The sequence below is a fragment of the Gasterosteus aculeatus genome, chromosome 4, assembly GCF_964276395.1.
Source record: "Gasterosteus aculeatus chromosome 4, fGasAcu3.hap1.1, whole genome shotgun sequence".
Lineage (NCBI taxonomy): Eukaryota > Metazoa > Chordata > Actinopteri > Perciformes > Gasterosteidae > Gasterosteus > Gasterosteus aculeatus.
This window is the reverse complement of record NC_135691.1, coordinates 30,823,107-30,849,395: the sequence shown is the minus strand read 5'-3', so window position 1 is coordinate 30,849,395 and position 26,289 is coordinate 30,823,107. Positions and strand designations below refer to the sequence as shown.

The following is a 26,289-nucleotide window of genomic DNA, read 5'->3' as shown; positions in this document are numbered from 1 at the left end:
TAAACATCAGAGGTGTGGCGCGCGCCGCAAAACCTGCACTCAAACAGGAAGAAAAGCAGGCGTTCATACCGATCTGTCGACTTTGTGAATTGGTATGCAGCTAAATGTATACGGGGAGTTTCATTCAACATACATCTTCATATTCCATCTAAGTTGCCAGTATAATTTCTGCCAGGTGAATCATTCAATTGAATCTGAGAGCAAGTGTGTGTGTGAATGTGGGCACGTTGGTGTCTGATAACTGCATGAGTTTTACCGCAGTCATGGCTGCATGCTCAAAGACCTCTTTTGGTTGCCTTGGTTTACACAGTTTTGAAAATAGATCTTTTATAGCCCGGTTTTCTACTTCGGACTGACTCCTCACTCACTGCTCTCGATCGGCCTGCTGGCGGCTTGTGGAAACTCCAGCAAGAGAAATAACTTTCCAGAAGCTTTTAGCAACGCTATTGTAAACCCGGAATTGGTATTGTGTGTAACAGGTCGTGACTCCTTTAATTAAACACCTGGTTCAGGGTTTCACATCATCGGTTTTCCATCTTTTTTTTTTTTTTTGCAGGGTACGTTGCAGAAGTTTGTGGACGACCTGTTTGAGACCATCTTCAGCACGGCCCATCGAGGCAGCGCCCTGCCGCTGGCCATCAAATACATGTTTGACTTCTTGGATGAGCAGGCCGACAAACACAGCATCCACGACCCGCATGTCCGACACACATGGAAGAGCAACTGGTGAGTTGAGCGGTTTAAGCACATACCTTCAAACACAGGGACTCCAGGACCACTTGAGAAACTGGTGAGGCAGATCCTTTGGCCTTTGACAGACACACACAATTGATATATCCTTCCAATACACCAGTGTGGTGGTGCTTTTCTTAATGCACTGCAGACACAATCTGTACATTCAGGCATATTTCTCACAGCATATCCCACTTTTTGCCCTGTGTCAGTGCCAACATTCACCACACGCTTCTTCCCTTCCTAATACCCACTAACCACAGGGGCATGTAATCTTCATTAAAGCCATCCACAAGGGGCTAATCCAATTGGCTAGCGAGACGCCATCTATTATCATGGATAACTGGGCCAAAAAAAAAAAATCGCCTGTTACTGGGAAAAGCTCCGTAGTGACAAATATACGCCCCACAGGTGACGGGAGCACACCTCTAAATTAAGACCGTCTGCTTAATTTAGACCGTACTGACCTCCGTCAGCCCACCTTCAGAGATTGGTATGGGTTGACTAACCAACAGTGCAACAGAATGCAGTGAGGAGAGAAATGAAAGTGAACTCAGTGGGAGTTAAACGCACACTAATATGTCATTAGCCTCCTGGCCTCTCGCACCATGCATCACTCAGTCCAGGGCTCAGAGAAATCAGCGAGGATAAAATTGATGCGCATCAAGGGACAAATAGTGAAATGTGTAGGGAGAAGCTAATGGAAAAAAACATCATTTTTTTACTTTACAATATGATCTTGATTTTGGTTCTTTTTCTGCGCCTTTGTTATTGGGCCATTTGCAGTGTGCGTTAAGTGTTTTCAGAGGTTGCAGAAGGTCGCTTTTTACATTGGACCCTTAATGGAATGGGCTCTCAGTAGGAGGCTGTGACTGAATAGCAATTTATCATAACGCACCATCACAAAAAGCCACTTAGATTACGCGCAACCGTTTGCCATAGGTATCTTCTCTGTGCGAGATGTGAGTCTTTTCACTTCTTACCGTGTGCTTACTTGTAACCTTTGAAATCGTTTCAAATTGAGTGCAAATGTCCGCTGCAACAAAAACCTTTTACTAATGCCAGCATCCCTCCCATGCTGGGCCCCCTTGTCCCATTAAACCTACCAGGCCCATCGTCATCATAGACGCTATTAAGTTCAATCCATCAGTGCAGCCAGAGCTCCTCCCCCCACCTCCCCTTCAGGATTCCACTGCCATCAAAGCCCCACTGTTCATCCTCTGATGTAGTCCTAATGCCACATCATCTCTCAGCCTGCGGCGCCCCGGGGCCTATCATCATACTATGATTTTTGTAAATGGCCGGATAACTTACCATTAGTTCTTCACAAATATCATTAAAAGCTTTCGGAAAGGAAGGTTTGATTTGCATAACCCATACTGACATTGGATGGGCAACAGTTTTTCTATACGCTTAATATTTTATAACAGTGTGAGGATGTATTATGCTTCCATACAGTTGCTGATAGTAAATAGTTTGAGACATTTCAGATTCCCTTTGATTCCACACAACGGCCACATACTTAAATTGTTGCCAAAATTAATTCTGACCCAGAAAATAATGTGTTGTCCCTCACACCACCTTTGGGAAAGTGATAGCATTGCGCTCCTGTGCATTCCATTTTAAAGGTTTAAAGTAAAATGTTATGCATATGCCAATTGTAATTGTGCAGGAAGAATTCAGTTAACATGTTATTTCTGCACGAGTCACTGGCTCCGAGAGCATCTCCAGATGGTATCTTTTGGATTAGCGGCAGTGTGTCAGCCTCTCCTCTCATCCGGACTCTCCTGCATTCGGTGTCTCCGTCTGCAGCGTTTGTCATGTTGAGACGCAACAGACAGAATTTTAATTATTGTGCAAAGCTGGCACACACCCTCGTATTTGCTGCTCGCGGATAACTATTATCTTCTGTCGTAACTCAAAACCACCCACACAGATTGCTAATGGCGTTTCTAGGACTTCTAGGGGTTGAGTTAATTATCGGTAAAATAATACGGTGTGTAATTGACAGAAAGTTTCGATTTAGTTTAAGGTCTTTCCCCGAATATACAGCCAGCAGCCTGCCATTCACATGAAAGGTGGTGGCGTTTTGCCTCCAGAGGCCCGGTTGGAACCACACCCAGTCAGGTCACCTTTGTAAAGCTGTTAGTTCAAACCTCGGATCGCTGCATGGGGGAAAAAAAGGAAGTCTGATTTGATCCGCTCCCTGCTTGTGCTGCAATGCCTCAAATGAGATGCCCTGGCACCAGAACATCTGTGACCCGAGCAACTTTGTTAGGCTTGACTATGGCAGTAGGACAGAATCCCACAACTGCAGATTCAGTGGCTCGTTGGCTTTGGAGTGTTTGTGCCAGAAGTGCAAACTAGAAGAGATACCCTTGATGTTGGCAGCTGATATGTAACCTAATCCCAGTACCAAATGGACCAATCATGTCAATCTTTCATATTCGTATATCCACACAGGGTAACTGCTTTGCTCACTTCCAACACAATAGACAGTGTAGACGTTATTATGTTGATCGTTTTGAATGCACAGTCATGTGGAGAAGCCCATCATCTTAGTCTACACTGCCGCATTGAAATTGCACGTACCTCAAAGCACAGGGCAGCTGAGGCAGATTGACAACTATCAAGGCAGCACAGCGGTGGTGTTAATATCCCTTTGATCCCTGCGCCTAATCCCACTAAATTCTTTCGCCAGATTAATTTCAAAAGTCATAATGCTGAATTTTCCTTTCTCCAAGTCCAAATCCTCTTTTGATAGATGATCATCTGAATGGCTTTGTGGATGGTGTGTTCAATGATAAATGTATTATGGTAGGGGAGCATCGTGGCATTTTAGTTTGGTTTTTATTTCCACTCACCCTTTTATATTGTTCCAAACATAGACACTCCTATACAGGCTGCAGTGTGCTTCCCGTTTGATTTGACACATTACCTAAATATGCATAGCCAAGAAGCGCAGCTCTTTTTTAATACCACCTGAGCCCATTCACTGCAAAACGCAGATAAAGCTGGCTCTATATCGTTTCATTTTGGCAGAAACAAGCCCAGCAAATAAACAGACTTGTATATTTTTATTACTATGGACAGGCACAAAATAGAACCCACGTGCACAAACAATGCAATACGAACTGTGTCACTGTGCGGCCCCAAATGAGGACCCCTGGACACTGCAGGAAAAAACAAGAGCCAGCCACCACCTGGTTTTAAAGATAAAGCCTTTATTGAACTGAACACACATCCAATAGAGCACAGCAGCAGCAGCCGACCTGTACACTAGCTTTGCAAAGGGAATGAATCCTTGTTCCCGTATTTATTGCCTGACTGGCAATAGCAAACATGAAAATGGTATTCAGACACCTCTTCTCGGAGCAGTTCCAAGTCACTGCATTCTTTGTCCCTCTGATTGCAAGGCTATTTGGGTGTTTTTGTCACTGAGATGTAACTGGACAATAGACGTTCTGTTTCAAATCTAGTGGACCAATTACATTGGCATGAAAATAAATTGGAAAGGAAAATCCATTTGAATCGAGATTGTGCATAATTGCAACTAGTGTGCCACTAAATTCCTTCGTTCTCCTCCCTGCAGCCTACCTCTGCGTTTCTGGGTGAATGTGATCAAGAACCCCCAGTTTGTGTTTGACATACACAAGAGCAGCATCACAGATGCCTGTCTGTCTGTGGTGGCCCAGACCTTCATGGACTCCTGCTCCACCTCAGAACACCGCCTTGGAAAGGACTCCCCCTCCAACAAGCTGCTTTACGCCAAGGACATCCCCAGCTACAAGAGCTGGGTCGAGAGGTGAGCTGTTGATAATTGAACAAACCAAACAACACTGGATGGATGAAGAGTGTGCGTGGAAACATCAGAAAGCCTTCCTTAGTTTCATTCCAACACCCACACAATGTTACTGTGGCTCTGTGATCTATGGGCCATGAAACAAAATCCAAATTACAACACAGTGGGAGTAGATGGGAACGCCCAGGGCTCGCAATCTACAGTACAGACGTGTGTTTGTGTGGAGGAGTACGAAAGAAATCCGTTTTTTCTGTAGTTGTCAGAATAGCAGGCAGTAGACTGTGGTAATTTGTTCAAATTAGATTTTTATTAAATGGATTTGTTAGCAGGGGAAGAAAAGAGCTCCTGAATAAAACATGGGGTAGTGTGAAGTGAGTGGAAGCAAAGGTGGAGCTTCAGGCTCAGGAACTCACTAGTCCCCGCTGTGCAGCAAGCTAGTATTATTTTTGCCTAAACATTTCAGAATTTAATGGCATAAAATATCACCAATACCTAAACAGAAGCCTGCAAGTAAAATATGGATACTGAATTGTATGTGGGTGAGTTAATGGTCTCCAGGCATTGATAAATCATGTCACTGGCCTCACAGCATACATGCAATGACTTTCTATTTGCCGATTGCATTGAGGGATCCAGACTTAAAGCAATCTTTGTGCCTTGCGTATGCAGCAGTAAGAAGGATCTGTTCATCTGACCTGTCCGTCACACAGGAGACAAACATCACTGCAAGCTTGTAGAAAGCATGCTGGAAAAAAAAGGTTACTCATCTTTTAGCGCCATGATAAACAGATTAATTCTCAAGCTGATATTAATACGAACACTTTTTTCCCGACACGGGTTGTCTGCACAATAACGCTCCAGAAGCTTCCTTGTGTGTGTGCGCGTTAGTGGTCTCTGTGCACAGCCAATGAGCAACACCCACCTGCCGCTCAGTTTGCCACAAAGATTTGCTTCCTGGCAAATCCGTCTCTCGCACACACATGCCCAGAATTATGCGGCCAAACACCAGGCCCGTCAGAAATGTAATATGTAAATAACCTTTAATCAACACAGCTGCTGTTGACATTGAGTGATTGCCACCACCTCAGTGCATGTGTTGTGTTGGAATCTGAGGCCTGTTAGTGTCAGGCGTGACGTTACTCACAAAGGAAACCGCAGCAGTAACTTATTTCATTTAATCTTTTTAAACCACGTCCTAACAATTATTTGCTTTGTTCCCTTCCTCTTTTAATAGGTACTATTCAGACATTAGTAAAATGCAAGCGATCAGCGACCAGGACATGAACGCGTACTTGGCAGAACAGTCAAGGATGCACATGAATGAGTTCAACTCCATGAGCTCTCTCAGTGAGATATACTCGTATGTGGGGAAATACACTGAGGAGGTATGTAAGACGTTCAACACTTTGTCATCATTATTCTAAGATTTCGTACAATTCATACACACTGTTATTGATATTTGGTTAGCAGAGTTGAAGGAATATTCCAGTGAAATGGGTTTAATATAACCGAGGAGCAGCAGCTGTAGTCATTGCAGACTCTCAGCTCTTAGGATGGATTCTAACTTCAATGCAAACAGGACAAGATTCAATGCATTTTCTAAATAATTACCACCAACTTGCTCCTTTTTCTGTAACGATTTGATACTTGTTCTCCACAGTGAGAAAGATGCACATTTGAGTGACTAATGTTAACAGAAGGTTCCTGTAACTGCTTAAAGTTAGTAGTTTTTGTCAGTATAAAACACATTAGAGCATCTTTAATACTAATTTACCAGATGGGAAATGACGGCTTGCAGCGTACTTTGAGTGTCTGACGTCTTTGTTGTCTGTGTTTACCTCTGTCCTGCTGGTAGATTGTGTGTTCACTGGAGCAGGACGATGCAGCCCGGAAACAAAGGCTGGCCTTCAAGCTGGAACAGGTGGTGGCCTTCATGAGTCTGGAGAGCTGAGGACCGCACTTCCCAGGGCGCACTGGGAAAAGACCCCATCAGAAACCGAGCCGTGCCTGAGCGAAGACCCGTCCCCATCTTTTTCATCATGTGACTTCCTCCCTCCGCCTTTCAAAGATGATGACTTCTTCCTTGACCTTATTCTGCTTCCTCTTCCCTAAGAAATATGTTGTTTTCCTCATCCTCTCTGCTGCATAGACTAGTTTACCTGAAGATCACTGGAGGGTGGTTTTGGGGCTGAGGTCGGCGTTTCCCACAATGCAATGCGGGGCATTCCTCAGCTTCGCCACGGAGAAAGATTCAAGGGGGGGGGGGGGGGGGGTGGGGGATTGCTTGAAAGCTGGCCATATTGGCATACTTCAGCCCCCCTGCTGGACGAAAAGAGGGGGGGGGACATTTTTATGTTGCCTTTAAGAATTTACGCTGATAGGTAATTCTTTAAAAACCACAAATGTTGGGTGTCCATTTTTGTTGAGAACTTTTTCAGAAGTAGGATAGTGAAAACATCTCTAGAGTCCAGTTTATTGTAGTTCTATATTCAACGTACGGAATCAAGAGGAAACATCAAAAGCGATGCCTGCAAGCCAAATGAACACCTCTGAAGAAAATGAATGCAAGGATGGTTTGCCAAGTTTACACTGTACCTACAAGCGAAGCATACATATCTGCAAAATTTGGGGCGAGTCCAGGCAAAACCAGAATGTTCTTGTGCTCTCTCTCAATGTAGCTGGAGTTGTAATTAAGAAAAAGACTGATGGGGGTCGGGAAGAAGTAGTGCTTCTTTGAACTTTTCTGTTATTGAAACTTGACTGACACTGAAACTTTTAAGTACCAGAACATCCCCAAACTTGTACCCCTTTACAACATTCGCACATTTACTTCAAAGAAAAAGCTCATGATTTCTGCTTCCATCTGGCTTACGTGTCTGCTGCGAAAACCACCTATCAAACAAATCCCCGGGGAGCCTGACCCAAGTTGGATCCTCTGAAAGAAGCACACAGCCACCTCTGGACAACAGTGTTTGACTGCTGATCCAAATACCAGGAGCAGTCTTTCTCTGGCTCTTGGCGCTCCCGTTTTTGTGTCGCAACCGCGACGAGTCGTATCAAAGCACACATACACGCACACAATCAGCAGCTGCACAAGATCCTGACTGCCCAGATATCTACGACAAGCCTGGAGGGGAAAAGCTGACTGCTTCGACGTTTAAAATGCGAACGCATTGTAGCCTGAGACGGCGGACTGCTCCCCAACGGGGTTCTATTGTGAGAGTAGCACCTCTTTCCCAGGATGTTCTAATTTAAAGACTATTGTGCGGGGATACCCAACAAGATGGACTTAAAATCGGTCAGCCAAAAAACCAAAGGAGCTTGAAATTTTAGAATTGGTCAAAAATGTATTTGTAAAGTGCCACTGAGGAACTGACAAAAAAAAAGGAAAACTACCATTTCTAGGACAAAAAATATTGTGACTGAAACTTTACAAAACCTGTGATTTTCTGACCTCAGTGTGTCGAGGTGAGAGGCGCTGCGGGCGAGGTGATACGATCCTCCTTCCTCTTTCCATCGTCCCAGGTTGTCTCCCGTTCTCGCCACACCGTTTGCCCTCGTGTCCGGCTCCAGACTTACACCTTTTCTGTTCTGCACAAGCATTGGAGATGGTAGCTAGTTGCATACAGCAAAAATCCTAACTGTTGAGGCGCTCTTGTCTGTATTAGTGTAGTTGTCCTCAGTGGCGGCAGGGGGGTGGGAGGGGGGGGGGGTCCTTCTCCAAGCCTCAAAAAAAGAAAAAAAAATTGGAAAGAGCAGCAACAGAACAAGAAGTGATCACTGCAGGATGAACAGAAACTGTTAAGACATTAAAAGTAGATGTGACTTGCGATTGAAAGAGATGATGGAGGCGCCCTCCGTACCTTTTGACCTCTGCCCTTTCTTTTGCCTTGACAACGTGCCCCATGTGGTGATGTGAATGTGTGAAGACCGTCCTAGGTCCACCTTGGGTCTTTTATTGGCTTTTTAAGCGCATGTAAAACGTAAACAATTTAAGAAACTTATTTAAAAAAAAGTGAAAAATAAGAAAATTAAGCCTTGCAATGATGACGTGGATGTGTTCTTTTATCTTTCTTTTGCTTGGAAGAATAGAGATGGGAAAAAGTGGATTGTTTATGTAATAAAAACTATAACTTTCGTTTAAGGTGGAACCTTTATCCAGTTCAAACCCCAAATGCCGAACCTCATGCCCATGGTTTTTGTGAAGCTAAATAACACAGATATTATATACCCTTGCATGTTGACCTCTTTGGATGGTACGAAATAGAACTGCCTTGCTCAAAGATATTTAGAAACCTCTACTGGGACTTTAAGGTAATTTACAAGCCAATGGACCTCATGAAGATAACATGAACCCTTTTGTTGGATTTAAGTCTTTTCAGTGTTTTGTGACGGACGTGTTTTTCAGTTGTGGTGCAAAAAGGATGCAAGCAGAGTCTTTGTCACTTGTCTGCTTTCAGTTTAACCCAGAACACAAAATAGGCCGTTTTCAGATAACTCAAGATGGCCACTTAAAAAAAGCGAAACCGATTCATTTTCATGAAAAAACACAAAAGAGACCAGTTAGCAGCTATAAAACCCTCATGTATACTTGTGCTTTATCCTACAGATAAATAGAATGTTTTAACAAGAGGTGCATTAGGATTAACAGTAGACTTGTGGTTAAGACTTGAGTTTGGCAAGTAAATGTTTCTTTTTTTAGCTCTTGTGTCAAATGTATGTGAGATAGCAAAGTCATTGCCCATTAATCACTGTTTGTAGCTATACAGTATGATGAATGTCTGTTGTTTCATCTTGGAGGGGTACATTCACAAGGTATTGCTGGACATGTTGCTTAGTAAACAAATCTGTTCCAATCAGTTATGGGAAAATTAGCGCAATAAATATTTATTCATACATGACATAATGAATTGATACTGTTGGACCATAACTGAAACAAAACCATTTCAAAGAAGCCCTTTCATTCACGTAGACAATGATAACTGTCAAGATACCCCAAAAAGAATCCGGTGTGAGTCCCAGACTGTCCTTGTGAATCTACCCCCAGTGTAACATCCTGTGTTTCATTTCACTGCCCTTTCCCCGGAACAAAGGTTGTCTGCTAGTGGCCTCCGTGTGTCGCCGACACCACAGATAAAGTTTCCACCTTCAAACGTTTTGTAGGAACTTAAAATGTCCTCCTTGCTCAGTGTTATAGCAGGTGTTACAGAAACATGCTAAAAAAGTACTTTTACTAGACCATATTTGAAAGATAAAGAGTATCTTATCAAGAGACAAAACAGAAACCTGGGGGATATAAGGCGAGCTTCTCTAACTTTGTTATAATTGTATACCTGTGTATGTAAATATAATGCATTCCTATTTTGCAGTCAAGAACAAAATACTATTTGTAATATAGAATAAACTTTATTATGAAACCAAGCAATTCATGACTTTTTTCTTATCTTTGCTTGTATGAACCCTCTTGCTTCAGTCTGCAAAGTGTGTGTGTGTGTGTGTAATATATTAAAATTCATGGTTAAGTATGTCTCAAGAAGGTGTAATTGTACATCATAGCCTACCAGGAATTTATGTCCAACCATCTCTTGGGTTTACAGCGAATGGTCTGGAGAAGAGAAAATATCCAGCAGTTACAAAGTAACAAAATGACTTGTTGATGTCAGAGGAGAATGGGTAGAATACCATCTCTGAACGCACAACAGGTGGATCCTTGAAGATCACACCGAGTGCCACTCCTGAGACTACAATTTGCACAGGCTCACCAAAATGGGACAATAGAAGACTGGAAATATGTCGCCTTGTCTGATGCTGCGACATACGGATGGTCGGGTCAGAATTTGGCGTAAACAACATGAAAGCACGGATCCATCCTGCCTTGTGTCAACGGTTCAGGCTGCTGGTGGTGTAATGGACATGGGGGACATTTTCTTGGCACACTGTGGCCCCCTTAGTACCAATTGAGCATCGTTTAAATGCCGCAGCCTCCCGGAGCACTGTTGCTGACCACAGTGTACCCATCTTATATAGATAGCTACTGTCAGCATGTCACAAAGCTCAGATCATCTCGAACTGGTGTCTTGAACACCACAATGAGTTCACTGTTCTCCCATGGCCTCGATCCAGTAGAGCCCCTTTGGGATGTGGTGGAACGGGAGAATTGCATCATAGATGTGCAGCAGACAAAGCTGCAGCATCATGTCAATATGGACCAAAGCATTTGAAGTATTTCATAGCACTATATGCAGTTTTTATAATGTAATAATTAAAAATAGCCATGGTCACAATACATTATGTCAAAAAGTCTGAGCATAATCATAGTATAGCATGTCAAAATAAGTCAAAGAATCTACATTATTCAACATGATACACCTAAGTCACACATACTCATTGGGATTTTCTTAAGTGGCAGTTTTGTTATCTCACAAAACAAACCCCTTCCACAACTGACCTTTTTGCAAGATCATCTTCACCTACAGAAGCAGGATGACGCGTATCACCAGCCCACTCCAACAAGGCCACCTCGGAAAACCTTCCCTGAGCCTCACAGGGCTTTAAAAGTCAGAGGTAAGCTAACAAAAGACAAGTAAATGGAAAATAGGAGTGACAGATGGGGAAATAGAAAGTTCTGTGTAGCAAAGGAGGGCAGGGAAGGTGTGAAGTGTAGATAACAGAGTGACAACCCGCTGCAGGGGGGGGGGGGGGGGGCACGCACACGGACCGCAGGCTGCAGCACTCCGGCAGGCCGAGGAGCCGACGGGGATGAGAGATTGAATTGGCCCGGTGTCACCCTCCATATACCAACCGGTGAACTGGGAGTAATAGGTGAGAAATAGAAAGAGGGAAGGTGGAAGGGGAGAGAGAAAGAGAGGGAGGTGAAAAGGAGTGGGGGAGTGGGGCGCCGAGTGTCACCCTAATTTTCTGACTAGTGGGGTGGGAATAATGGAAGGCAGGAGAGAGGCAACTGTGAGGGGTGATGGGTTGAGGGGTAGTGAAGGAGGCAGGATGATATAGAGCCAGCTATGATTGCTTTGCACTGGGGGATGTGGGGGGGTTCCACACTCCCATGATCACCCCACCATTACATCAACAGACACTCATGTGGCAAAAGGAAAAAAAAAGAAAAGATTACATCTGTTCATATTGAGAAAGTGATGGACAGATTGTTAAGGCAATCAGCGCTAGAGGGCACGGAGGGTTAAAGGATCGGACAATCGATAACGGGGCTGAAGCCGTATTCATCACCTTGCCACTTCAGCTTAAGACAAAAGACGATTAGACGTACTGCCAACAGAACAATCCAAAAGACGGAGGCTACTATCAGCTCGGAAGTTTTCTTACGAGGATCACAGGTCTGAGCAAAAGGTGCAGGTAAGTAACTAATGTTACAGAAAAACATTGCGCACACAGCTCAGGTATGAGTGTAAAACACTTAACACTCGCAGGCTTTGGAGCATAAAGACTGCAGAGAAGAAATGGATTTAATCTGAGACTCTGAGGTCAAACTAGAGAAGGTGCATATATCTAGAATCCTTTCATATGAACTCACTCCTTTCTTTCCATTTTTCAGAAGGTCGCTGCTTCTGAAAGGTCATCTTTTACTGTTTTACTGTAAATCTCAGATGAGGCCAGAAAACTTTTTGGTGGTTTTGCTCCGGACGTGTGGACAACCGGCCGCTGCGTTGACTCACAGGCTGAATGGATTGATGAGAGCAGTGCAGCTTGGACGCGGGTCGACGGGTCTAATTTCAGGAGTGAACTCGGAGATATCGACAACTGTACGCAAGCAGATGGGGGCAATTACTGAATTCAGCCCGTCCTCCTCCGTCTGCTCCGTCTTGGTAAACACTTGCGTGGCTGGTGGCAGCGGGGATGGAGTTGGAACAAAGACTTATATTTAAAGCCAAGAAACACCACAAACATTTCAGATGGAGAATGAAGATACAAACTAGAGCCTGTGAAAAGGTTTCAGAAGAGTTTCAACACTGAAGGAGCCCGTTTAGTCTGCTGGGGTTAAATCCACGAGCATAAGTATGTGTGTGATAATGCTTCCTAATTACAGGTATTTGGATCTGTGTTCTATTAAATGGATCCAACTGATTACTCTATTAAAAGCCATTTGGGTGAAACAGCTTTAAATTGATTTATTTGATTGATTCTTTCCATTTCTCATATGCGATTGGGGCCAAAACACATCTCAGAAACGTTCTGTCCGACTGCAAAACCTCGCTATAAAAAAAACAAAAGTGTTATTTTTATTCATATTATAAGATATATAGTATATAAGAGTACTGTTCATTTCAACGGCCTGGTCTGTCTGGTCTTGGTCTCAATGCCTCAAGGTAAGACATCCATAAGCATACTGATATTAGATATTGATCGACTCAAATGGCTGGATCGTGTACGGAGGCCAATAGGCCGACCATTATTTTGATGTATAAAGACTTGGCTAAGCTATATCCATGTTTTAATTATTTATTTTATGACATCTGGACCCCTCATTGTTTTTCAAGCCAAACATATTCTCAGTTGACATGGTCTGCTTCTCATTGAAGCTACGGACAAATAATGGCAAAATAAAACACAAATACATTAAACAGTGCCAGTGGCTTCGTTGTTTGATAAACAATATTTATACAATGAAACTTGGGCCATAAGCACAGGAAAAAATATAAAAATCATGCATCAATCACTGTCAAAGGGATCAGTGTTTCTGTGAGCTGATCCGGTGGGGAAATACACAAAGGGCGGACCACTATCACAGTCAGCCACCTGTGGGCTTTTGCCACTGGCTTCCCACACTTCTCATTCCCACCACGTTAGCCCGTCTACAATGGACAGGTGCCCATCAGCTGGGCTCCTTCTCCGAGAGCCCACTGAGGCACGATACACCACGCAGAATCCCGGCAGGCGCACATCAAGGCAAATGATGCCAGAAAAGAATGCCCTCCATACGTAAACAAAGCCAACCACGTTTTCACAGCTTCTTCGGCACCAACGTCATGAATATGTATAACCCTCTGGACCAGAATTTAGCAGCCTGTGCCATTATTTGCTGCTTTCAAACCCTCAAGATGTCAACACAGACAGAGGGGCAAACAAATCTGACAACACAGTGTGGGCCTGCAAACGGCTTTAGCCGGTGAACCCGGCCTGAAAATGGGCTCGTCCATTTTTACCACTTCACCTTATTTAACAGAACAGTGACAATAAATGTGACTAAAAGTTTGCATTTCAAGAGGCTGACTTGTCAGGAGACGACAGCTTGCTGAGAGGGCACAGATTGTAAAGGCGTAGGAATGATGGCAGGAAGATTGTCCTCTAATCCAATTCAGCGGCAGCCATTTGAATAATTGATGTGGGGACATAAATTGGTCCATTCCAGATGTCCCCTGGTCCCTTAATCAATACTGATTCCCTTAATCAATGGTTGGCTGGCCAGCACAAGGCTCTGGCTGTTCTCCCTCAACGGAGACCCACGCAGCCAAAGCTTCCCACAGTCCGAGTCACAGGTGGTTGGCGGCGAAGTGGCTGTTTGTGGTGATAGGCTCCGGGTAATCGAGGCTCTTACCCAGCGGGGTTTGAGTGGCGCGAGGGGCAGTGAGGACTGCAGATTAGTCTGCTGTCCGGGAGAGGCACGTGGCTTCCACTGGGAAAGAAAACTTTCCTAGTGTGCAGACTGACTTGATTATTCAAAAAGACAGAAGGCAGCGTGGTCGGTTGGTAGCCAGCAAGAGTGATACTCAGCCGTCGCTGGGATGGAGGAAAAGGGCATGCGGAGACTCTATTTGTTCACGTTGAATAAATAACCTGAACCTGCTCATTTCCATGCTAATAATCTTCAAACATAGCGACAAACCAATGTTCAGCGTGCACACACACACACACCAGCGGATAATGGTGGGCAGAGGGAGCCGCGTGCCAGGATGGCAGGACGGAGCGGAGCATGGCAGTGTGTGACAGCTGGGTGGCACAGCTGGGGAAGACAGATAACCCTCAGCCCGTAGGAGCTGACAAAACAGGCACATCTCTCAGAAGACTGAACACAACCTCACCTGGCTCTGCAGTCTTCCTCGTCCTCCCTCTGCACCCGATGCTGTTGTGGTCCTTCTAAATGTCTCTTTAAGCTGCCACACATTTTCTACCTTTACAATGCCGGCGCCCGTTACATCCCTCGGCCTTTCAATGTCCTCTTCATATCAGTCTCTTTTCCAAAGGTACCCCGCGGCTGACAGGACCCTGTCAGAGTGGTCCCGAGGCTGTCAGAGGAACATTGCAAGGATTCATCAATGTTCCCTCTTTTTTTTGGCCGGTAGCGCGTCTTTGTTTGCCCCAGACTTGCAGCAATCAACAGGTGGCAAGTAAACAAAGAGCAGCTATAAAAGAGATTTCTCCACACTTTGGCCAAAGGACCATAAAACAACTGTGGTGGGGAAGGCAACATTATGTATGAATGAATTGCCCTTTCGTGTCACAACCATTGAACCGAATGTAAATGATGGAACTCGATTGTACAAAAATAAGTTTACAAAACTGAGCCATCTTTGTAACGTGTAAAGAGAAGATAAACCACCCTTTTCAAAAGTCCATTATAGTTTTCGCGGTGTGGGAAACATCGTAACGCTACACCCCTCCAGCTAAACCGCAGCACACTTGTGTTGTTGTATTGTATGCATGGGTTTGAGATGGTAGACTTGTGACGATATGCAAGCATGTGTTGTATACATCAAATGTATTTGTATTGCTTTGACAGAGTCCTTGAGAGAAAGGTGTTGCCATAATTGATTTACACGGCAATCACAGATCTGCACACAGCGACCTTCAACAAGTCCTCGAACACAATCTCTGCTGATCAAAAGCCATAAGCCGGAAAATGATTAATGAATTGGATGTTTATGTGTGGATTTAAAAGCCAAGATAAAAGCAATGTGTCAAAAGCTTTGCTGGAGCGGTGATGGTTGCATGCAGACTTGTCTCTGACAGGACTAAAGGAGGGTACGTTACGTCTGTCGAGCTTCCCCAGCAAATGTGACCTAAAATCACCAGCAAAATCACTCCAAACTTTGGAAATAGGTGGGAGGAGGATGTGACATGCAAAAAGGTGGCAGGGACACACACAGAGGAAGAGAGAAAGACAGTCAAGAGATGTTATTACACATTTAAATTGAAAAAAAGTCCCTTGTTTTAAAGGCAACTGCAGCAATAAAAACTCGAGCTGTCTGAGCCCCAAACTGCAACAAATCATAAAGCCCCATTACTTGTGACTGTCAATGTCTTACTAGTATTTCCTCCTATTTCTGTGCTACATAAAATGTCCAATGTCTGGCGTTTATTTTACTGAAAACCCCGAGGAAATGTACACGGGTGGAGGCTTGCTGAATTCTGTCAAGGAGGAGATATGACGGAGCGGGACACTTGTTGAAAGACGCTCGCTCGCTGTCAGTACCCATCGGTTTACCTCCGCCGAAATGGCGGTGGTGATGGAAAACAAGCACTCTCTTCAAAGGCCATTAAAAATGAATGAGGAGATTGAACGGGTCACGCAGGGCGTCCCAAAGCGCCGAGGCCATTTTGTGCCCCGGGTTTTTAGAAAATCACCACTTGTACTATAAAACATCTCACCATTACAAGATAATACCAAATTACCCCCGCAGTTAAAAACTCAGAAACACACGCACGGCTACTGAGCCAAGCAATTAACTTGCAAACGTGCAACAAAACTTTGTCACCAGGGAGAAAAACAGACGTGCTGTCTGTGTGCCAGGCAATATTAATGAACCCCGTGCAGTCCAAAGAGGGGGAGGTGCAAGCCGTGGGACATTTTCGGTTTCGGGACTCAATCTGCTAATCGATCATCTTGACGCAGGTGGTGACAACCTGTCTTTTGGGAGGTGACGAGTGCGATGTCCAACAGGCCGTCACGCTGGAGTATGTGGCGGATCTGGTGTTGGGTTTGACTCTTAATGGGCCCCCGGGTCACATTGTGGTGCCATTTAAGGGTCCAGAGGTTGCAATCTGGTCTACCAGACACACAAAGCCCCGGCAGTAACCAGGGAGATGATTGTCAGTGGGCAGGGAGTCGTAGGTGTGTGTGTGTGTGTGTGTGTGTGTGTGTGCGTGCTGTGTGCGGATGGAGGGGGCTGTCGGTGGAGAAAAAGAACAGATTGACGGAGCGGAGAGGGAAATGCACTTTTCAAATGTCACCTTGCCTTGCCACCCTTTATGCGGCGAGAGAGAGAGGGGGATGGAAGAAGAGCACTAGGAGAAAATAGCTCGAGGAGAGAAGACAGAACGTGCCTTTTTTCACTTTCAGAGCTTCATGGCACATACCGAGTGGGAAATAAAACTCGTATTCTCATATTCGGTTTTCTATTTTACTCCCATTTTTTCAAGTTACAAAATTACAACCCTTTTTTTATATTTTCTGTGGGCAACAGGTTTACAACCTGAGAGTTTACTTGTACCTAGAAATCAGCAAAGGAGCGGTCCTGCTGTTCTTCAGCAAACAGGTGCAATGCTAGTCAGGATGAAGTTATTGAAGGTTTGCAGGTGGATTCATTTTTGCTTTAGTAGCCCCACTTCTAGGACAAAGCGCTTTTCACACCCTTCTACGCTCCACCTTTCCCCAATCATACATCCACCGTTGATGAAATAACGTACAGACAAGCAACCACAACAATTTGTTATGGTAAAGCTGTATACGGTACCGGTACAACACTAGCACATGTCCTTTTATTGCATGTGATATCCCTTTCAGCTTACGTGAGAATGAAACTCAAGATATTCAGTGGACCTATTTATATCCGGGTGGTGTACACCTCCTGCACAGAGAAACACCGGCCTGGTGCCGTCGATCCATACGCACTATTCAAAAGTTTATCTCTGATCACAGCTGAACGGTGCCGTGTGATGTGTGATATATCTGCTCTATGCCAGAAAGGGAGTTTGACACAGTCTCCACCCGCAATTCAAAAACACATCAATCAAATCAGTCAAAAATGTCAGAGAACTTCTACTTGTCATTGCGGGCTACTTTGCGGTGATTGATGGTCCGATGATCCTCTCCCTCCCCATCCCCTCTCTTACCCATGCATCAAGTTGCACACCATGCGAAAAATAACAAATGATAATGTTTTGAAAAATGATTCCCAATATCCTGAACCGGATAAACGATTCCCTTTGACTTAAAGTGAGCAAAACAGTGACAGACGGCGACGCAGAGAGAGATGCGCCGCATTGCTTCATATATTGACATTGAGGGAGATGCGCCGCATTGCTTCACATATTGACATTAATGGCTTGGAGAGGCTGTAAGACAATGTGCGTCAGCGTTTTGCGTTTGGATATTTGCCGCTGATGCTGAGGGCTGCAGTGGCCTCTATAGGCAGTGTGTGAATACAAAGACCCATTAAGCTGTGTCCTTAAGGGAAAGGTGTGAAAGGGAGGGGAGAGATTCAGGCTGCCAGCACCGACTAAATGCTTCTCTGGCCCAGCCGACTCAAACTGGCCTCAATGTGAATACCTCCGAGGCTTGTTTTCTCTTTCCCTTCCATTCCTCATCATTTATTTACCTTCACAAAATCTATTGAACTCTCTCTTCTTCCATCTGCCACTTTCTCAAATGTCACTCATCTTTCGCCCATCTGATTGCCGCCTTCCTCTGGTCTCCTGCTAACGTGATTTGTCCGTTTCGCTCAGTATTCACATGTTTCCGCTCTCTGTCGTTCTGTTCTGCATGCTGCTCTCAGCCCTTCCCTCCTTCCCTCCCTTGCTCCCTCCCTTGCTCCCTCGCGCAGAACGGTCAAATGACCTCATGAAACGAGCTGGATAGATGATGAGAGAGATTGCATTTCTAACGGTGTGACATGACGCATCGTCCCGGGCCCCTTTGATAAATTAATTTAAGCAGAGCACTTGCTCCGCGGTGAACCGTGCTAATTAAGCTCGGGAACCCAAACAGAGACGTCTCTGTAATTGAGGTGAGGTCAGAGGGACGGAGAGGCGCGTGGACTTGAGTGTGTATGTGTGTCAGAGAGGCTCGGCTGTGTGTGTTTGCGTGCCCGCTGGGAATTGACTTGATACTCTCTTTGGGAAGCCGGTAATGGTGGTCTTTCCCTCAGAGTATTTGCTTTGCGGCTTGAGACAGAAGGTTAGTGGATGACCTTGTTTCCAAAAGTGCAATGAGACTTGTCCCGTGCTTAGTAGCATGGTTCCCAACCCACTTCTGCCATTATAACTCTAGAGGGAATCTGTTTGAGGTCAGTGCAAAACTACCAAAAAGCAAGGGCAAACTCCTCATACTCAAATGACATATGGTCACATTGATTCCATCTATGCATTGGAATGGATCTGGAACAGTAGCCGTGCACTGACCGGTCCCTTGAATAAACACCATTGACTTGTTTAGCGCCAATGCAAGCAACCTCTACGGTTTAGCCCGCTGATATTATTGGCGTGTTTACAATAACTGATTGGCTGTGCATCTGTCATTCCCAGGACATCCATATGTTCTTAATTGATCTGGGAATAATCAGTGAAATGCCTTTAGACAACAATATGCTCTCAGGTCATTGGAGACATTGGAGACGGATTGAGGGGGTTGAAGTGAGGATTGGAGGGGTGAAGACACCGGCTGCAGTACACACACATGCTTCAGTTTCTGTTAACAAGCATTTAAAACAATAGCATATCTACTTTCAATACAAAGTGGACTGTGATTTAATTTTGAAAGGATTTCCTGTTGACAATCAGATCATATTTGTAGAATTAGATTCCTCTGGTGGAGTTTGCAACTCATGGGATCCCACCATTTCTAGTTACTCCAGATTGGTGTCTTGTTACAAAAAAAGAAAAATCGATTGGAACAAAATATATGTAATTTCCCCAATCCCAAACGTATTTTAATCTAACGTCAGGTCAATCCATATTTGTTTTGTTATTCAGTCATTCAAAACATTTTCACTGCTGAAAAATGCATGCTTTTGGTTTATTTTGTTTTCCAATTTGGAAATAAAAATAGCTAGAGGTGTAGGTGCACCTGGCTTTTAAAGGGAAATCAGATGAAAATCACATCTGTTTAATCTCTGATACGCAAAGACACAAATCACATTTATTTAGACAATATGTTTGCAGTTACTGCCATATACCTAAAAAGCAATGTTGTGTGCTGGTGTTAAAGAAAGGAAATACAGGGACATATTGTATATTGTTGGTATTTTGATTAATTGATAAACTCAATATTACAAATATTGAGTCTATCAATAGTACTATTAACTAGTATTATAATGAGTATACAATCAGGATAGGCCTGCTCACAGCAGCCAACACACTTTTTTTTTAAATCAATGTCCTATTTCACAAAACCGTGAAAAACAGTGTTGTCCAGGTAACTCAAAGTGCACAATATCATTTGTCCAACTTGGGCCGGGGTCGTTTTTGAATAAACCCCCACTGGGAGGGCTCATGCATATTCAAGTGGGTTAGATTAAAGGTCGGTTGTCAAGAAGCAGTATGTGCCAACCAATACTGAACCTCCCATCAGTGACGTGTCACTAACCCTTTAATTGACTAATGGGTGGAGAACGTTGCAGATACCAGCTTATGCAAATGTTGGTGCGTGTGCATGGACACTACACGTCAGCAACGGGCTGTAGTACTGACGACCACTGACAAATGTCAAAAGGTAAATCTGTGACATCTCTAAAAATAAACTGGCCATCGAGGCGCTGCCAAAATACAGCTGAACTGAAATTAATTTGTGCTTTTTTATAACCAGTTATTTTGTCATCTTGTCCAGACAGATTTAAACACGCCTTTCAATGACTGCTACTCTTTTTCCCCATCTGCCTGGACCCATCGCCCTTATCTACAGTGGTGAACAGGACACAGAGCAATGAGTGGAGACACTTCTCCACCTGTCGTGACTTTGAGGACATCTGTAATTGTGACTGTCTCACTGCCTTCTGTGTCGCTACACCTCTGTAAAAGACAACCAGCAAGCTCCGTCTTTCTATACGCCAAAGTAAATGATATGGCTTTGTGTTTGAATGTGGGGGAGTGACTGGGGGGGCTGGATGGATCTGCCTAGGTGCATGCGAGCGGAATATCGCTCACATCTCAAATCTCCTCTTAATCTCGTTATAATTGCCTGGTGAGCTGCTGCGCTTTCCTCCTCCCTAATACCTCTTTCTCCATCTGACATTGCTACTTCACATTCACCTTCACAATAGTAGAACATTTCAGTTAATAAAGCAGACCGCACTCTTAACAAAACACAAGATAAGCCATTGTACTTTCTTCCTTTGCTTGGGTAAAAAGAACATTGCTTTTTATTGGGAGAAAAGGGATAATGTTCTATGAACCACATAAAACATATATATTGAGAATACAATAATACTAAGTCAACATAAATATAAGTGTGTATATTTTTTTTAGTCATCCAGTTTCCACTCCCAACACGTCAGATACTGCAACTTTGTCGGTGTTCCTACTCGTCAAACTATGACTCTCTACTTGCAGATGTTGTGGTGTAAGTGAAGGAGGAGGTCAGGTTACGTAGATGGGTCAAATAACAAAAGTTGTTTGTTTCCCATGTGAAACCTAAAGTCAATTTTGACTTATTCTAAGCTAAGTTAACATATCTACGTCATTTAGATAATGCAGTCTAGTAAATTACCACAACATACTTATTTGAACCCGAAACACACAACCTTTTTTTTATGTGACAAAAGGATTCGACACATGGAAAACTAGGGCTATCTAGCGTAACAGTTTGACGTTACTGTGTTTGATGAGACTGGGTAAGTTTTATTATATGACTTTCCTCCTTGAAGCAGTCCTTTGAGAAGCACATCTTCTCGGCCTCCGGCCATCTACCTCAGGCACAGACGGGCAAAGGGCCTTCGGCACCTCTCCACCCCTGCAGCCTCTGCAAACAATGACAAGAGTCGGTTTATTCAGCATGACTGCAGTCGGAAAGGCCAGCCAGATTTGGGAAAGGCTAAACATCAATGAGCCATGGGGAGCAGTCTCAGACCCTGGAGAACACGTGCTCCACCTCGGCCAGCATTGGCCCAGTTCATCCAGCGCCACAGCTTTCACCTCAACAACCGCGTGTGTTGTCCAGCGCCAAACTTTGCTCTTGACTAACTATTAATCTCATTTGTTCCATTTTTGGTATGCAATACACAAAGGTTATTATACTTGTTGTTATTATAGTGGGATCATATCCCATGCAATCTACTAACAGAAGAGACGGGGAGAGTAGAAACACAGGAGATAGGCAGAAGTAAAAATACAACCAGAGAGGGAGTATTACACATGAACTCAGGCAAACGCATGCGAAAAGAGGAGACACACAGGTACACAATCTTTGCTGTGGCCAGTAATAGGCTTTGTACCACGGGGAAAGTGTTGGTTCACAGAGATTATGAGGTACATAGGGGCCCGTGATCCCATCAGGACCTTAGGCATGAAGGCTGGAGTCAGTCAAGTCACTAACACCTACACAAAGCCTTGGGGAGCGCACACCAAATTATATTTGCCACATTTAATCTTTGAGCAGGGCCTTGAGATGCATGTGTTTCATGGAAAATAATGGGAAAATGGGGGAAACAATAAAATTGAGGAGATTAGGCTTACACTCCAGCCTCATCTACATTCTGGTCCCACCAGACCTATAGCCCTTTCATGTTGATGTTACCTTTAAGTGGAAACCTTGTTTCCCGGGTACCAAAAGACATTCCTAATTCAAACCCCTCAGGGGTGGACGACACTCAATTCAATGAAAAAATTGCATTTTATATTCATAATATTGAACGTGCTGCACACATATCCAAAACCATCTTCTGAAACGTAGAAAAAATAACATTTACTTCCAGTCACTGAATGAAAGTTTGTATTTACTAGATAGTCAAACTGCTCACAAGGATCAAATTCAGTTTCAAACCAAGAGTGTGTGGATTGGGAGGCCATAATGTATTATTTTAAGCTACATCTCTATATCTGTATTTGCAGGGGCCAAACATCTAATAATGCCAAAATTAGCTTAATCATGCCGAGCCAATCTGTAATATCACTGCTTAATTCAATCTATAAGAAGTCAGTCTTTGGCACTATTCAGAAACTAACCAGATGGCAAAGCAGCCATGAGTGCGTGACTGCTTGAATGATGAAAATAATCATTTTCCAAAAGCGACCGCAGGGCGGTTTTAAACATACTGTATAATGCATTGACGGTTCTATGCCTATTGTATTGAAAGGTGTATTTTACTCGTATCATATTTAAAAAGGTTTTCCTTTAAAGCCTGTAAAAACCGGAACATGCTTCAGCATGTGTGGCGGTGGAGGGCGGACCACCGTCTCCATGTGTCCCCTCCATCTGCTGTCTCGTGAATCATTGTCCGCAGGCCGTGATCCCGCCCCATTATATGTGGGGTTTCTGGACGCAGTGAGGAGGGGTGGGTCAACATACATGTCACACTAATGGACATGGGGCCCACGGCTGTGATGGTGTGTGTCTGATTTTCTTAATGCATGGATGGATGGATGAATGAACGCATACGTAACTGCAGGCACCGTTATTGACAGTTGGTCTCCCAGAATAGGCGGTGACCTCCATTTTTTTTTCTTCTGACAGACAGATGGACACAGCAACACCGGCAGCTATGCAGACATTTTCCACAACGCGCAGCAGAGGTCATTAACTGGGACCGCGATCCACGACGGCGGCCTTTACTGTCGGAACAGCGATCCCCAATCCTGTCCAGGCTGCGTATGGCTGTGTCAATAAGACGGAATGAACCGTTTCAGTGGTCATTACACAGAAGCCGACGGGTCAGTGGCTTTTGTAAAAGATCGAGGGAAGCTGTGGGGGAGACTGAGGGACGGAGGGCGGCAGACATATTGCCATAGTCTGTAATTACAGGGCAGTGTCCACTCAGTCATGCAATTGGTCACTTGGCAAATGTGTGCAACTGCAGACAAAGCGGTGTTTTTGTCTGTTGCCTTGCGATTTTATGGATGTTTGTGGCTTCCACCTTTTTCTGCTGCTTGCCAAAGCCCGTGAAAAATGAAGGGCTTTTTGGTCTACAATAAAATGTATTTAACAGCGTTAAATTATTCCAGGCCTACGGTAGTTTAAAATTATAGTGCTATAAAATACATCATACATTAAGGTTCCTTACAGTAACTTTGATTTCCCTACTTTAACTTAGGATATCAATTTGTCTAACACTTTTGGCTCCTTGTGACTAATGTCATATTATCAAAGTGAGGAGCCCGACGTCTGGCGCTTACCAATCAGCATGCCCGTCAGCCGCCTGCATTTCCATTTGTTCATCAGATCCTTTCCTCAACAGTTGTTGGCGGTGCTTCGAATTTGATTGCAGCCTCTCAGCACACCGTTTTTTACGCGTTTATTCCAGCTGTTCCAATCCGTTACGCAGCTGGTCCTTGTCTGTTTGTGTAAGGTGTGCCTGTGCCTCCCGGTGTTCATCTCAGTTGGTGTGTATACGACGAAGCAGCGAAAAGACAGAAACAGACAGAAAGTGAGCGCAGCATTCGCTCTTAGCGACAGAACAGGGAACAACAAGAATAACAGAACACATGGCTGCTTGAGCTGTAGATAGCAATTAGCAAACGGGCTGTGAAGTACATCAACAATGCCATCGCTCCCTAAAAGCTCACTGCGTCACTTTTTTTTTTTTAAAGTAACATAGTTGGGACGGAGCGGCGTATCAGTTGACAAACAAACAAGACGGGGCCACGGCTCCGCTTATAGTGAAAATTAAGCCGCCCCCGGAGCCTTGAAGAGGCGCTCGGGGAGAAAGAAAACTCCTTGAGAAGAATATTGAAGCACTCTCACAGTGCAGAAATGCAAAAGCTGACTAATGGCATTACACGGTTGCACTGCGGCAGGCACAGAATGGGAACAGCCGATGAAAAACAAACTTACCTCATGGGACGCAGGCTTGTAAACAAGCTTTGTGTGACTGAGCGTGTGCCTCTTAACCGGCGGTGCGGGTGTGGATTGTGATTTACATACATTGTGGGGAAGAAAAAAAAAAAAGAGGGACAAATAAATTGGGCGTTGGATGGGCTTCAGCTGCTGCCATTTGGCTATTTTTGGCTGAAGTATCTCAAGTAGTGGACTCATGCTTGGTATGACCATTACTGATACTCGTAGTTGTTGCTGCTAAGGGAATTCACCCGACAGTTATGGCTGTTTTCCATGAGTGCAGCACGGTTGCTATGGTTTATTTTTATACCCTCTAATGCGTATTGAGATTCGGATCAACTTTCTGTGCTTCTTAAATGACATACAAACATGAAATCCTTATTATTTTAAACGTGTAGAGCCAAACAATGCAAATCATTGCCAAGGTTTTTAAATAAAGCTTCATTCTGCGTGCTTCGCATTCTTAACTGTGGCCAAGAGCCCTTTTTTTCAGGCGGCTCGCTGCCCCTCAAAATCTTTGTGACGCCCCGATGCAGAACGCTCACGGTAAAACAATATTGCAGCTGTACAAAGAAATCTCAAACTTGTCTTTTCATATGGCGAGTGAGTTTTATCAGGTCCTAAAAACCAATTAAAATGAACTATACAAGCTCAAATCAGCATGCGTGTCCGGGGGAAAGCCAGACACTTTTCCTCACCGTGAAACAATTTCATTCAACAAAAGCAGTCTATCAACTTTCGGCAGCATATCCTCTGAATCGTTATAATTTCCCTTGCAATCCCTTGTTACTACATGTTAAAATCACGTGTGGTTTTAAAGCAGCTCATGATAGCTGGCCATATCTTTAGTCTCAAGAGAAATTTACCACATTTTGTTACTTTCCGAGATCTTAAACATATAATGAATTTAATTTCCTTGTCAGGATCTTTTTATTCTTTGTAATTAATGACAAACCTCGTTCACTGTAAGAAGGGAAGCGTCGTCTTCTATCAAGTCATTGTTAGAATTACAGTTACTTCAGGCACACCAACAGAGAGGCACAATGATAAAGAATCCAAAGCGCACAAGATAACCTAATTGAAAAATGTTTTAACTTTGTATGCATATAATTTAATTGTTTCTGGAGAGTGGTTTGCTTTAGTTCCGTCTGGTCTAATGAGATACACACACAAAAATGATTAACATCGCTTGCTTTACAAGCCCACTGAGCTTTTTATGAATTCATTTCACACAAAACCTCTCTCATTCAAAGTTGCCAATGACAATCATTAATGAAAAAAATATTGCCAACAATGTTATCTTGACCTTGACTCCTGCCAGTTTTTCTCGGTAAAAATATATAAATCCCTAACCTAAATATAATATTCTCACACACAATCATTCTTTCAATACAGCCGGGAAACAAGCCAAACGCAATCATGACAATTAGATACAATTAACTCGGTTTATGGATTTATCCAGTATTTGATTTATTGATTGAATCAGTCCTACTTCTAGTAAAAGGTGATAATTAAAAGTGGTCCGAGTAATCTGGGGCAAGTTAAAAGCCTCAACACCCGGCACTGTGCGGCTTAATAGGTACTCTGCCATTTATATGATTAACAACCAACCAAGCTTTGCCATCTAAAAAGCCCTCTTTACTCCTGGCCTTTCGTTCGATCAGAAGGTGCTCTGGACTCTAATAAAGAGAAAATGTGTTGATACAATAGCCTCATGTATTTCCAGAGATCACATTTTTTGTCAGCCTATTCGCTGATTATCAATTAATTTCATTGCCACGTGGCCTTTGGGGCATGGAGG

At 43.9% G+C, this 26,289-nt stretch overlaps 1 protein-coding gene and 1 long non-coding RNA gene across 2 annotated transcripts in view; one reads left to right on the top strand and one right to left on the bottom strand.

Annotated features, from left to right (window-relative positions):
- Positions 1–6,782, top strand: part of plxna4 (plexin A4) — a 198,880-nt gene extending 192,098 nt beyond the window's left edge. The window contains exons 30-32 of the mRNA XM_040175345.2: positions 4,325–4,537; positions 5,769–5,919; positions 6,390–6,782. Of these exons, the coding sequence (XP_040031279.1) occupies positions 4,325–4,537; positions 5,769–5,919; positions 6,390–6,485 (460 nt within the window). The 3' untranslated portion in view covers positions 6,486–6,782. The remainder of the gene's footprint in view (positions 1–4,324; positions 4,538–5,768; positions 5,920–6,389) is intronic.
- Positions 6,783–20,817: 14,035 nt separating this feature from the next.
- On the bottom strand, positions 20,818–24,183 carry LOC120818356 (uncharacterized). Its single transcript, XR_005712126.2, has 2 exons — positions 23,828–24,183; positions 20,818–21,458 (listed from the first exon to the last, which is right to left on the bottom strand). It is a non-coding gene; the product is annotated as an uncharacterized LOC120818356 (long non-coding RNA).
- Between the last annotated feature and the right edge of the window lie 2,106 nt (positions 24,184–26,289).